This window comes from Falco biarmicus, chromosome 8, assembly GCF_023638135.1.
Source record: "Falco biarmicus isolate bFalBia1 chromosome 8, bFalBia1.pri, whole genome shotgun sequence".
Lineage (NCBI taxonomy): Eukaryota > Metazoa > Chordata > Aves > Falconiformes > Falconidae > Falco > Falco biarmicus.
The window spans coordinates 22,184,223-22,197,718 of NC_079295.1; the positions used below are offsets into that span (position 1 = coordinate 22,184,223).

At 36.5% G+C, this 13,496-nt stretch overlaps 1 protein-coding gene across 11 annotated transcripts in view; it reads right to left on the reverse strand.

Annotated features, from left to right (window-relative positions):
• UBR3 (ubiquitin protein ligase E3 component n-recognin 3) overlaps nt 1-13,496 on the reverse strand; it is a 117,239-nt gene that overhangs the window by 72,400 nt on the left and 31,343 nt on the right. For all 11 annotated transcript variants that reach the window (XM_056349954.1, XM_056349953.1, XM_056349946.1 and 8 more), the window contains 10 exons: nt 11,984-12,212; nt 8,030-8,209; nt 7,111-7,244; nt 4,698-4,784; nt 4,022-4,087; nt 3,843-3,932; nt 2,874-3,002; nt 2,737-2,789; nt 1,948-2,081; nt 1,380-1,467 (listed from right to left, as the gene is read on the reverse strand). In XM_056349954.1, the coding sequence (XP_056205929.1) occupies nt 1,380-1,467; nt 1,948-2,081; nt 2,737-2,789; nt 2,874-3,002; nt 3,843-3,932; nt 4,022-4,087; nt 4,698-4,784; nt 7,111-7,244; nt 8,030-8,209; nt 11,984-12,212 (1,190 nt within the window). The remainder of the gene's footprint in view (nt 1-1,379; nt 1,468-1,947; nt 2,082-2,736; nt 2,790-2,873; nt 3,003-3,842; nt 3,933-4,021; nt 4,088-4,697; nt 4,785-7,110; nt 7,245-8,029; nt 8,210-11,983; nt 12,213-13,496) is intronic.

Below are 13,496 nucleotides of genomic sequence, written 5' to 3' on the forward strand. Positions count from 1 at the left end.
ATGTAATGTTTGTGTTAAGGAAAGCAAAGTTAACTTAGTTGCAGGACACAGCATTTTACTTCCCTTTTGACATTTTCAATCACTCATTTCAGAAGCCACGTTTCAGCAGTGCTCTGTGTTTACCACAAGAGGTCTGTCTGCTCCAGCTGCTATGGAACAACAACTATTACTGAAGTGAACCAAAGCCTCCTTACTAGGACATTAAACTTTAAAGCAAGCCAATTGCTACATGGCTTGGCTCAAGAGGTAAGTATTAAATGAGAAATAAAAACGATCTGTCATGCATATAAAGTTTCTGTACTTGCCTTTATTTACTAACAATTTGGCTCTCTTCATAGCAAGAACATTTTGCATTTACAGGTAAGTGCAGAAAATGCAAGTGAATAGCTTGGGATTCATAAACACAGTAAGGAATTCTCCATCTTGGATTGGCTATTTCTCATTTTTGATAGCAATACTTAATTGACCTAGTGAGATTACCCAAAATCACAAGAAGCAGTTATAAATAAGGAAACTTCTGCTTAGTGGTTAAGTGATTGTTTATATAGATGATTCACTTGTTTCAAAGAGTTAAGTGATTCCCTGAAGTGAATTGCTTTAAGTGATTTACTTACTTTACATACTTTTTTAACATTGAGTTACTAGGTCATATCATAATAATTCTTACTACATTTTTGTAACTCTCAATCTCCTCCTTTTCTATCTTTATAAAATCCTAGTATTTTTGCTCAGTGCTTATCCCTGGATTACAATCTCTTTTGGGCAATCACCACAAGCTATTTAATTTGCGTACGCCTAATACACTGATAGGAGTAAACCCTGCATATTTGTATTCAACTATTTGGGGACATGAACCGTATCACTGCACATAAAGACTTTCCTAGAGTTTGCCGTTCTTCAGGTAAGACAGTTTCCCCCGTAACACATGCATTTCACTCTAACTGATATTACTTGCATTTTCAGCTATTGACAGCAAAAGCCAATATAACAGAGTGGCTTCTTTTTATACTGGCTTAAAATTAACAATAAACGAAGGCTCAAATCCAGATAAAGGTGATGCTTGGCTACACCTTCTACAATGTAATTGGAAAACACTTTTCACCTCACACCTAAAGGACTTTTGTACTGTTAAAAACAATAAAAATTAAAAGAGCAGTTTCACATTTTGTATCAAAATTGATTTAAAACTATCACAAAGTTATTGCATATTTTGTAAGAAAAAACAAAAGCCTTTGCTGATGAGTATATGCAAACACACCTTGACACAATTTGTTATAATTATGCAAGCTGAAAACATGTTGTTCGAGCTCCAATATCCCACTACTATCCAGGTACCTGTCATTCTCATTCATGCACATTAATTAATGTATTCCAAGGATATGAGATCCAATAATGAACTGTGTGTCCTGTCATTCATACAGAGCTGGGCTACCATCTCTGCTCTGAGGATCTCATCATCTGTCATTCCTAGAACAATAAAATTTTAAAAGCCATTAAAATAACTTAATTTTAAAACACACATTCAGCATACATTTGCCATTAAATAGAAGTTAAACTTGATACAAACATTAAGTAATAATACAGTGCTATAAAAATACAGCAATGAAAAAAAAGGGATGGCATAAATGCTATGGAGAGACACAACCTCAGTCAGGAACAAGGTACAAACTGGAGCTGTTGCCTTTCTGAAAAAGATACAGCATCTTCACATGATCACATACACAAATCACCCACTTCCATTAAAGTAATTTTTCTCTATTTCTATATATCATGTCTATTTCTAATTCATAAGGGAATAAAATTCAGTAACTGGCAAAAATGAAACCAAGTGTTGAATGCTTTAAGTTACTATATGGCTTACCAGCTTTATGGTAGCTACTAAATATTGAATATAAATGAATGGGCATGTTATTTATATACAAGCATTCTTAAAGCAGTGATTCTTACCTAAATGTAAACGAAGACTTAAAAGAAGGACCAAAAACGTTAAAGCTCCTTCCAACATCGACCTTTCATGCTCTGAATCAAGAACTGTATTTTGATGCTGTGATGCCATTGTTAACAGATCTACCACCTTAAATCTACACAGCAAAGAGTAAAGTCAGAAACATCATTCTCCAACATTAAAACATCAACATGAAATGTACTGATAAACTCAGGACATCATTCACAACAAGCCAAAATGAATACAAAATGAAATGCGTGTAATGCAATAATATGCAAACACTCTTATTTTTAAATTCAGATTTTCATTTAACTATCTATAGAATCTGCTATAGCGATATTTACTCCACATGAAAACACCTTACATTTATGAACATGTAAAAGCTAATGCCAATTAACCTGTTTTCAAACCTTGATTTTATTCTATCTAGAAAAGCAGACGCTCTCCCTGTGTCTCTTATTGCAGCTCTGTTTATCTGCTTCTTCAGGCTAGCATATCCTGAAAGCTTGCATATGAACATGTGTAAAACTTAAAAAGCCCTGAAGATGCTCAGAAAATGAATGTCTGAAGTTTCACTACTGCACTGTAAATTCAAAAGCCAATCCTGTATAAAATCAAGGATATACCTTGAGATACCTCTTTGGTACAGCCCTTAGGTAAGTGTTAGTTTTGGCTAGGCAGAGTTCTACCACTGAAGATGGGTATCAGACATGAACCTTTTCTCTCACATGGCATAAATGAGTCAACAGCTAGCACAAAACTGAAGAAAAGCGTTCATCTTTTAACACTACCTTTCAAAAACAGATGAAATAAAATAATCCGGGTCCAGCCTAGATGCACAGACCTGTGGAAAGAGAATAAATTTATTTTTTTCAGTAGCATGTTTATTAACAATCATTGTGTTCGCTTCTTAGAAAATGTAACTTACTTGCAGCAGATAAATGTCAGGATCAATCATTGAATTGCAGAAATGAGATTGCACGTAAGTCATGGCCTGTCCTTTAATTTGTAGACCATTTCTAACCCACATGTTGCTGTGAATTTCAGAAAGACTTGCCTGTCAGGAAAAATAAAATAAAATAAGAAGTTACAAACATTTTAGGGATATTCAGCTAGTCAGTTCAATGTTAGCAGTTCATCCATATATTATATTGATGATATATATAATACTAATTTACTTATCCTGGCGAGTGAGGGATGAAAAGGAACCACTGGAAGTTTATGAAACAGAGACCATATTTTCATGAGAGCACATTTCAGACAACAAAAGTGATCAAAACCAATGAAGTGAATCATTTCTGTATTTATTTATTAAAATCTTTTTTAAAGTACTCCAAAGCTGAAGGCATCATGGTTAAAATGAAGTTAGGCATAAAAACAATAATTACAAATACTGCTTACTACCACTTACATGCAAATAAATACAGATTTGTAAAAAAAAAAAAAAAAAAAAAAAAGAGAGAGAAAGTTGCAGGGTGCATCCATTCTTGAACTCATTCTCAATTTAAAATAAGAATTTTTCAGATTCAGGTTTTTTCTCAACTTGCGCTCCATTCATAGCTATTCTATGAACATGCAAGTCCATGTTTTCAAAGGGTTGGTTCTTCCTACCCTTTTGAAAGTGTTATAGTGAATATTATTATTGTAATTCTCAGAATACAATAACTAAAGCCACATATTTTTGGAAATAGGAAGGCAAAAAAAAGTTTATTCTAACTACTCAGTATATTCTAGTTATTACTGTCACATATTGCTTATTTTGATATTCCACAATTAAGATAACACTCCCTTGTTAATACTTCTAAATATATTTAACTGATAGGGATTACAAAAATCAGACAGCAACTATTTTTTGTTGTACATCTCTACATTGGCAAAGTCAGAAGTCTGTCCATACCTGAATCTGAAGTGGGTGAATCATTAATTTCATCAGCATCTCCTGATCTGGCAAGATAGTATCAAGATCTAGTTCTTGGCATTTGACAGCCTAGAAACAAAAAGCAAGCACACACTGTACTGAACAATCACACTCAACAGGGAATTTCTATCTTCTATGTGACTAAAACATGTGCTTACCTTACTTAAAAACATGGCAAAGTAACGGTGCAGTGGCAAATGAAAAGTAACTTGGTTAGGAGCTGGCTGGAAGTAAAATAAAGATATTTTAATATCATATATTTAAAAAAAACCGAACAACTGCAAATGTCTTTGTCACAACCACCAAGAACAGTATATTGCATGTCTTCATTTGATGGACTGACTTTCTACTAATAAAGTATTACTTCATTCCCCTGCACTCTCCAATGATTCCAAAATTTCCCTTATTCCGACAGCTATAGTTAATGTCTTTCTAAGCCCTCAGTAACTAACGTCACTCTGAACTGATTGGGAGTATTGCTTGCTAAGGTGGCAAAGTGCTCCCCACTACCATATCAGAAGAGGACTTCTGTGTTGCCATTGCTTCAGCTCTTCGTTCAGAACAGCAGTACACCAATGGCACTGCTTTTAAGACTCACATAGCTTATGCTTGCACCAGCAAATGTAAATCACCAAGACGCTATAAATAAAGGATTCTAGGACATAACATGACAACTATTAACTACAAACTCTAATTTCAGCAAGACAGTCCTTTTTCAATCACAGCCTTGAAAGATGACTTAATTTAAGGGGGGCAGGGGAGAGGGAGTGTATCACCTTTGAAGCTTAATCAGATTTTCACAGTATTTTGCCTACATTTACTAGGAATATTTACCTCATCTACAAAGTTGATAGCATCAAACCAGTCCTGAAGCGCTTCAAGGCAGTATCTGACAACGTTTCGTGTGTATTCCTGTGTTTCCTGCAGTAAGAGAAACCAGTGTACTACACAAGCCAAAATAGTTTCAACTGTCACCCTATTTTCCTACTACAAATAAATATGATTATTTCAAGAATATTTTTACAGTACATAATTCATGCCCTCATCATACAGATATTAGAATCATAGAATCTTTTAGGTTGGAAATGACCTCTGAGATCATCAACTGTTAACCCAGGACTGCCAAGTCCATCATTAAACCATGTCACTAAGCACTGCATGTATGTATTTTTTTAAACACTTTCAGGGATGGCGATTCCACCACCACTCTGGGCAGCCTGTTTCACTGCTTCAGTGAAACCACCCTTTCAGTGAAGAAATTTTTCCTAATATTCAATCTAAACCTCCCCTGGCATAACTTGAGGCCGTTTCCTCTTGTCCTGTCACTTGTTTTCTGGGAGAAGAGACCTTCCCCGACCTGCTCACAATCTCCTTTCAGGTAGCTGTAGAGAGCGATAACCTGAGCCTCCTCCTTTCCAGACTAAACAACCCCAGCTCCCTCAGCTGCTCCTCATAAAGAGTTAGTATTAGGATGGTTTCACCGTTACTATAAAAGATAATAATTTCAATGGTGAGAATTAAGGCACCTTAAGAATGGTCTGCTGGTCCTAGTGCCTATTGTTTAATTTATCCATTTATTTTTACCAAAAATCTAGAGATGCAAGCGTAGAAAAAAGTACAGCCATTCCTTTTGGTTGCATGGAAAAAGTCTTGGAAGTTTATCTGTAAGCTGGCAAACACAAAGTACCTGAATGCAACAATAACACAATACTGCACAGATTTCAACAATATGCAAACCTCATTATGATTGCATGATATAACCCTGTAACAATGCCCTAAAACTATAATACATTTCAGATTAAATCATGTATTTCAAGCCTAGAACTGCACTCCATGAGCCAAGCAGTAATGTGCAAGAAGAGAAGGCAGGCGGGGAGCTAAAGCAAATTGCTCTGTGATCAGCAGAACTTACAAAGCCTCATTTCTTAATGGACTTTTCCTTTAATCTTCTCTTCCCTCTAAACACAGACTCCAGACGTGCCCCACACTCTTAGGGTATCTATGATACACTTCTCATGCAAAAGCCAGCAGTGCTTTGGCCAGCCAGAAGCTGTGCAAGTACCGACTGGCTCGCTCAGACACCTTTTCTCGTCAGGAAATCAAACAGCCACACTCATCCTGCTGTTCCACCCTCTACGGTGACTAGGCTCTGCCAGCTGTTCCTTTCCTATGGGATGCAAGCTGCAATCTCTTCGCATCCATCCAACTTCACTAATCAAGCACAACCATTAAACTATGAAATTTCTAAAACACTTCCAGATTTATAGAGAATGACCAAAGCATTCAAACACAGGGGTGAAAACATGACTGACAAGCCCACAGGCAAAGCAAGGAATCATAAAGGCCTTAAACACAAGGCACTTTCCCAACCCTAAGCTAAAAAGAAAGGAATACTTCAAAAAGCCAGAAGTTGTAATTCTTCAAAAGATAATTCAGGCTTATAAACTGATATATTCATAATGTATCAGTATAACTTATATTATGGAAGGGCTTTTGCAACTGCCCAATTTAAACTATTTTAAAAATGCATGGTATGCTCATGCACAATTTTTCAGTGCACAGTTCAACTCAGGTATTACTGTCTTATGGATGCTATTACATATCTCAATAAGCTAATTTCAAAGATAAGTATTTATTTCATAAAAAATAACCAATAAAAAGTTTTTTCACATTAAGTATTCCTATAAGCTGATAGATTCAATTTTTACTACAAATTAGTATCATTTGCAGTTTAGCAAATAGTAACAGCTCTTTGCTCTGGTTAGAAAACCATGAGATGTCAGAACGTAAGAGGCTTTCCACCTCAGGCTGTTAGTAAAACAACATGAACCCAGAAATTACTCCATCCCACATCATAATGAAGTATCTACCTGCAGACATAATCAAGATTATAATCTCATTAGGACAACTTATATATCTCCTTTCCTACTGAACGAAGGCAAAATGACTCAGATTTATCAAGTTCTTCATCAGATTGTTAGTTATTTATTCCATATGTACAGTCATATGGAATGACTGTACACATCCTGAACTTGTAGTCTCAGTTCTAGAGACAATATATTAGACACAAGCATGAATTCTATACTCACTATACACGGAATCCAAGTTGATCACAGTTTTATATATTCAGTAGACAGACACAGCAAAACCCAAGTGTTTTCAAACACAGAACAGACAGACCTTTCAGATCTGAGAACTCTAGAATAAGTCATGGATAAAAGCAATGACAGAGAAATGTTAATCTTACCCTAACTTTGCAGTGTGATAGAAGACCCCACATTGGCTGGGCACAGGCTTCCAGCTCAGCAGCAAAGGCAGCGTAGTATGTCTGTGATTCAAACTCCACATGCTCATTTAGTTCTCGTTTATTTAAGTTCATACCTTCAAAGATTTAAGCAGAGTTATGCAACCAAATATTTAACTAGGGCTAAGTGGAATGCAGTATTTTTAGTATTATGCATTCACACATCTATTGAAACAAAAAAACACAAACTGTAACAATATATCTTATCTAGCAGCAGAATAAATGATAAAGTATGAGAACAAGCAGCAAAGTTTGAACAGAAATAGACCAGAAAAGAACAATAGCTCTACACTGGCTAGTAACTGCACTCCTTGCTGTTCAGGTGACATTAACATGGACAGCAGCCCTTCTACTTTGAATTTCACTTAATAAGAACATTTAGAAGGAAAATACCTGGTCCTCCTTCTAGGCAGAACATTAATCAGTATTGAAAAGTTCACAGTTTTAAAATATTTTTTAAAGTAATAAAAAGTTTCCTCAGAGCAACACTTAGAAAAAGATTCAGATTTATCAATTAATTTACCCAATATTTAAATTTAGAACTTCACCAATACAACAATTCCAGCATAAGTTATGGTTTTTACTTTAAGTACAACCTGAGAATCCTGACACTCTGAATCTCAGTCAAGTTTTGCTCTTGTCAAGCAATTGCTCTTTAACTAGCCCACGTAAGACAAAGATACATTAGATCATTTCAAATCTACCTGTTTTCTAGAATCTACTGTTCCCTTCCAGGAATACAGACTTATGAGAACACTAATTAATTAAATATTTACATACAGCAGTGTAATGATTTTGCTACTGCAAATACTTAAGCTGTCTTAACATTCTTGTATTAGTACTGACTATAAAAGCTACATACCTTGAAAGAATGATACAAAATTCATCCATGTTACCAAAAGACCATGATCTTCCAAAAATTTCTTAGCCACACTTTGGTGTGAAAGTATGTTTATAAAATCACTAACCAGGGGCCAGTAAGTATTATTCTTCAGTAGTGCTTCCCCACAATTCACCACAACATGTAAACTATTTTCTTCATCTACATTTTAAAAAAGAAAAAAGAGAAGTAGTATTTTTTTTCTTTTTGTTGTAATTTTTAAATGAAGTTACAAGCTAATGCAAAAATAACAAATAGGATTTACTATAACGTTGTGATCACACACATGCAGAGAAAACTGCAGAAAAGAAGAATGGTTGTGTGGTACCTGAGGCTGTTTTCTCGTCACAGACTCGTCAACATAGATCCCACTCAGTAGGAGACATACTTTGAACAATATTGCAACCTTTGAAAAGCAGTGCATTAGTAAAACCATCCCAGCTATGCCTTTTTTGAATACGCTCAAGAAGTATAAAAAGACCAAACAGTATAATTCCTATTATAAACATCTGAAATCTGTTTTGAATTTGACACGCTTCTAGTGAGCAAGCTACCTTGCAGCACCCAAACAAGAAACTGGTGATCAAAATCTTCACTAGCATGTTGAATCTGAGGAGAGTAGAGAAAAGCATTTCCACCCTGAATATGGGACAGAGAGAGAGCTGATGCAGCCTGCCTGAGACCAGGGCAGGAAAGCATTCCCAAAAGAAGGGGAGAAGAAACTGGGGGGGGGGGGGGGGGGGGGGGGGAGGGGCAGGCAGAAGTCTCCCCCTCAAATCACAGTACATCCTCCACAATTATCAAATAAATCTCTTTATTTGATTTTCGTAAGATGGACCCTTGGAAAGGCCAGAAGGGAAACAGGATTGGTCCTGGATTCACAATCCAAGGGGAGTAACTTCTAGCACCCATCTGTCAGTCGCTCTTGTGTTTCAAGCGAACAGAAGAAAGAAAATCTTGTATCTGATGATCAGCCTTGGGGATGGCTCTTGTCCAGTTCAAATGCACTGAAGGACCCTTGTAGTTACTCTTTACACAGTGAAAGGGGTCATAAGCAGTACAGCACAGCCACAGCTGGAAAGACACTGTTATTAACAGAGCTCAGTCTCCAGCTGATGAGGTACATCTGTATCTGGAGTGGTTGCCTTTGGTATATATGTAAGCTTTTTTCCTCTCCTTTGGTGTAACTACTAAAGAAAATACTTTTTCTCTTTTTACTCTGAGGTTGTTTATTTTGTTGGTTTATTGCTACCAGGAGAAAAAAACCCAAAATTCCTCTCTCGCCTGTTAGGTCAACAGGTTTTCTATAAGTCACACAGTACTTCAATCTTGACAATTTTTACTTCCCAAGAACACAGCACAGAGAAATTAATCTGATCTCATCCTGAAAAATATGCTGCTTGAGTTGCACACAACTACAAACAGGTAACTTCTTGTTAAGATAATAGAGCTCCATTCCTTACGACTGACTCCCACCTATTACACTGAAGCACTGGAAGGAACAGGAAGCCAGAAGTGCTCTGTAGAGCTTCTCAAACTTCTCTGCCACAGTTGATCAAATACTCTTTAATCTCTCTCTTGTTATCTGGTACATCTGCAAAGAAAGGAACCTAGGTCTTGCTGCTCAGCTGCCTGGTTCCCACGTGCTCACGCAGCCTATCCAAGAAGAGGATAACATCTCAGCTGGCTCTGCCTGAACCCACTGGAGGACTTCACAAAGAGCCAACAGCTACATGTTCCTGATTTTATGTCCCAGTATAGATCAGACAAATACAAACTTACTTCAAACCAGCAGTGGCACGGCCTCTTAATCAGAGTTCTCTACAAGCCAGGGTTAACATAAGGTCGGTCAAAGGGGTGTTTTTTTTCAAGGACAAACAATTATCAAAATTTTTCCCTTGGGGCATGAATTCTTCTCCCATGAGAAATTCAGTAGGAGGAAAATACTGATAAGATGAAAAAAGTCTCTAAAAGCAGTGTGACATAAATCTTCCCAGGGAGCCAGTTTTATCACGTGCACCCATATTTCTCCTCATCATCCTTTCACACCATGTGTGAGAGAGGTAAGCTGAACTAGTTACACTTTTGAAGCTGATAAGAACACAGGTCCTAGGTCAACTGTTTCATGAGCACTGCTTGTCACTTGGCATCCACAAATACCCTTAATGAACTGTATACTTTTAACATGTCAGCTCTCCAAAAGACAATTGGGATCTGTGAGCAATGCAAACTAAATGTGCCATAGCCGATACAATCCCTGCTCCATATTCTCCTTGCTCCTCTCCAACATGTTTTCTTCACCTATCCATCAGCTGGATTTGCAAACTTTGTCTCATTCAGATACCAAACAACTTACTTGTTGCACTAGCTGCACAAACAGAATTCTTCTCAACTTATCTCACCAGCACAGACTTCTGACAGACCTCTCACTATTTCCAGCATCGTAAGACATACCTTGAACTAAACACAAGATAAAAGCCCACAGAACTGCAAAAGAAGGCCAATGAGAATATGAGAGGGAAAAAACGCAATAAAAGTATTTTGTTAATTTTTTTCTGTTAATTTATAGTATGCCCAACTCGCCATGTATAAAACAGTGGGAAGAAAATGTGAAAATACTGAAAAGCACCAGATTGATGGAGTTTTAGCTAAGACAAATCACTGGTGCTGGGGAAAGGAGACAGGTAACTTTATGTCTTGGGATAGCTGTTCCAAGGGTAAGTCTTTCTCACAAATTATCACAAATACATCTGACATAACTTACCAGCTTCAGCTTATATAATTAATTACCAGGAAGTTTCTTCAGAGAATAGCTAATCACAGTCACAGCCTTTTTCTGTTTGGCTGCAAATTCTGATCCATTACAGAACCTTACCACCGTGCTAGGAACATCCCATGCTGTCCAACAAGTAACGTTCAGAAGATGCTTAAAAGTAGTTTCTACCAATATGGCATAAGTTTAGCAAAAGTCACTTGGTAGCCAAACTATTAAAGATTCAGCATTTTTCTTTGAACACTGTGAAACAATTTATGTAGGGCAACAGAAAAATTTCTCCTGTTGATGTGCAGCTAGACGACTGAGGATCTCCCATTTCAGTAGTTGTTCTGTATTAGGCTATACATAGAATGGGCTCAGAGATAAAGGATACTTTAGACAAGAAAAATCAGTTTCATGCAGAAGTCGATGGTACTTATTTGGCAGCAGCTGACAGCCTACCTAGAGAGTATTTTCAAATTCAAACTACGACAAAGAGGGCTGAGAGGGCTGTGGTCTGTTAAGTACATGAAAGCATGAAAACCAGCAAGATTCGTTGTGCCACCATTTTCAGATAAGGACAGGTAAACAAGGAGGGCAGAAGTAGGACAGCTGTTTTCACTAGAAAAGTTACACAGTGTACACCAGGTGAAATTCAAATTGCCACTCTATCAACAAAAATCTTGATCAAATTATTATATTTACAAAGTATGAAATCATTCTCCTCTAATTATATCGTTTCATTAAGGCAATCCCAGGTTAGAAAAAAAATTACCAATTTTAAATACTTCAAATAGCTTGTGAAATACTTTGAAAATGTTATTAAAAATCTTTATTTGCATATATAATTTCTCATTCAAATGAGCTTCACAAACAGCGTCTATGCATTCTACCCAACAAATGAAGCACCTGCAAGATAATACTCTCTATTTTAAACTACATAACATTCCTAAATAAGCAAACCCTACAAACCAAAGGATAAAATATCAGTATCACTCTTGATAACTATCTTTACATTTCTAGGAAATTTTGAGATTCAGACTCTACCATATATTGCTAGATACTGTGTATTTTTGGGAAGAGGTTGGGAGGTGGATTACCCACCAAAGAAAAGAGATTAAATTTCCCCTATAATCAATTTATTATCCACGGAAACAAGCAAACAAACAAAGTCCACCTACCTTGCAATTCACTTTTAATAAGGCAACTTTCCATCATATATAACAGAACAGTGACCATAATATCCAGCAGCTGACATTCTTCTGTTACTTGGCGTGCTAGTTCTTCATTGCTGAACAACTGAACACTGATATGCACAATTCTATTAGACATTGTGTCTGATTCATGGCTTTTCTTCAGTGTTTTCATAATAAAAGCATAATGCTGAACAAAAGTTTTTGTAAAAGCAATCTGCAAATCATAAAGAAATTTTGACGTTAACAAGCACCATACACAAATAATAGCTTTCATTATAAAATATTCCTTTACAAAAGTACAGTCAACATATCCTGGGAAACACCAGTTGCCATGACAAACCAAACCTGATAGGTCTAAGTATCCCATGCCTAGTTTCTAGAAACAACATGAAAAGACCTACGTATAGAAAAGGGTAACACCCCTCCAATCTTATTACCTTATCCCAAAATCTAACCTTGTTCTATACTTTCCACACTAAAAAAACCAGAAATGTTGAAAGAATATAAGGTCTCAGCATACCTGTGAAAGCAGTGAAGTTCTAATAATTAATTTAGGATGTAAAAAATGTAGGATAAAACAGGAACTAATGTCCTAAAATGAAACACTCTAAAAGATGAGATTAGTGGCGCCTAATAAAGCTGCCTTACCACTTACGCTCATCTACCCATGGAGTGAAGTTTTCACTCGTCTGTCAAGGATGACATTTCAACACCAAATTTCATCTGCTGTCAAAACATCCTATATTTTTTTTAATAGACCTTTAGCACTTTCTCCTCAATAATTAAAACCATTAGCAAGCTTTGCTGTTCTTCATATAACTGTTTGGGTATTTTTAAACCAGGCCAGCATTTAAACACATCAATACATATACATATAAATCTTAGTACAGTTTCTTGTCCCACTCAATGGGCCTCAAATTGCATTGTAAAGCAACCTTTTGCATTGCATATACGTGTGCATGCCTGCCAGCTTCGAAATCATTGCTCACTTAGTACTTTAAGTTCTGAATTAACACCATCTGGACTTGCTTAGCTTAATAAGAAGAGATAATACAAGTTGCATAGTGAAAAAAATTTTCAGCTCAAACTCTACAATCCCTTGTCTGTTCCTCCTGGAAGTATTAACCTTTCACAAGCATAAAATTAGAAATTTTAAAACCACCCTCAGGCAGCTGTGTTTTCACCAGACTGTATACAAATCACTACTTCATTTTACCTGCCTCATACTCAGTGCTCTCTTTTATTTTTTTTATGTTATGGCACTACCATATTGTTCTCATTTAGAAAGTATTTCCAAAAATATCACAATGACTGAACTCTGCTATTGGTCACAAAGACTGCTTCTTCCAGCAAGTATCCTCAAAAATAAAGCTGCTCATGCAAAAACCAATGGACCACGCTAAGGATGGGGTTATCACTGCATGAAACGCTACAACACTGCTTAACTTGCCTTCCTGTAGCTGGCCCACTGTGATGGATTCCTGTATAATAATTTGAA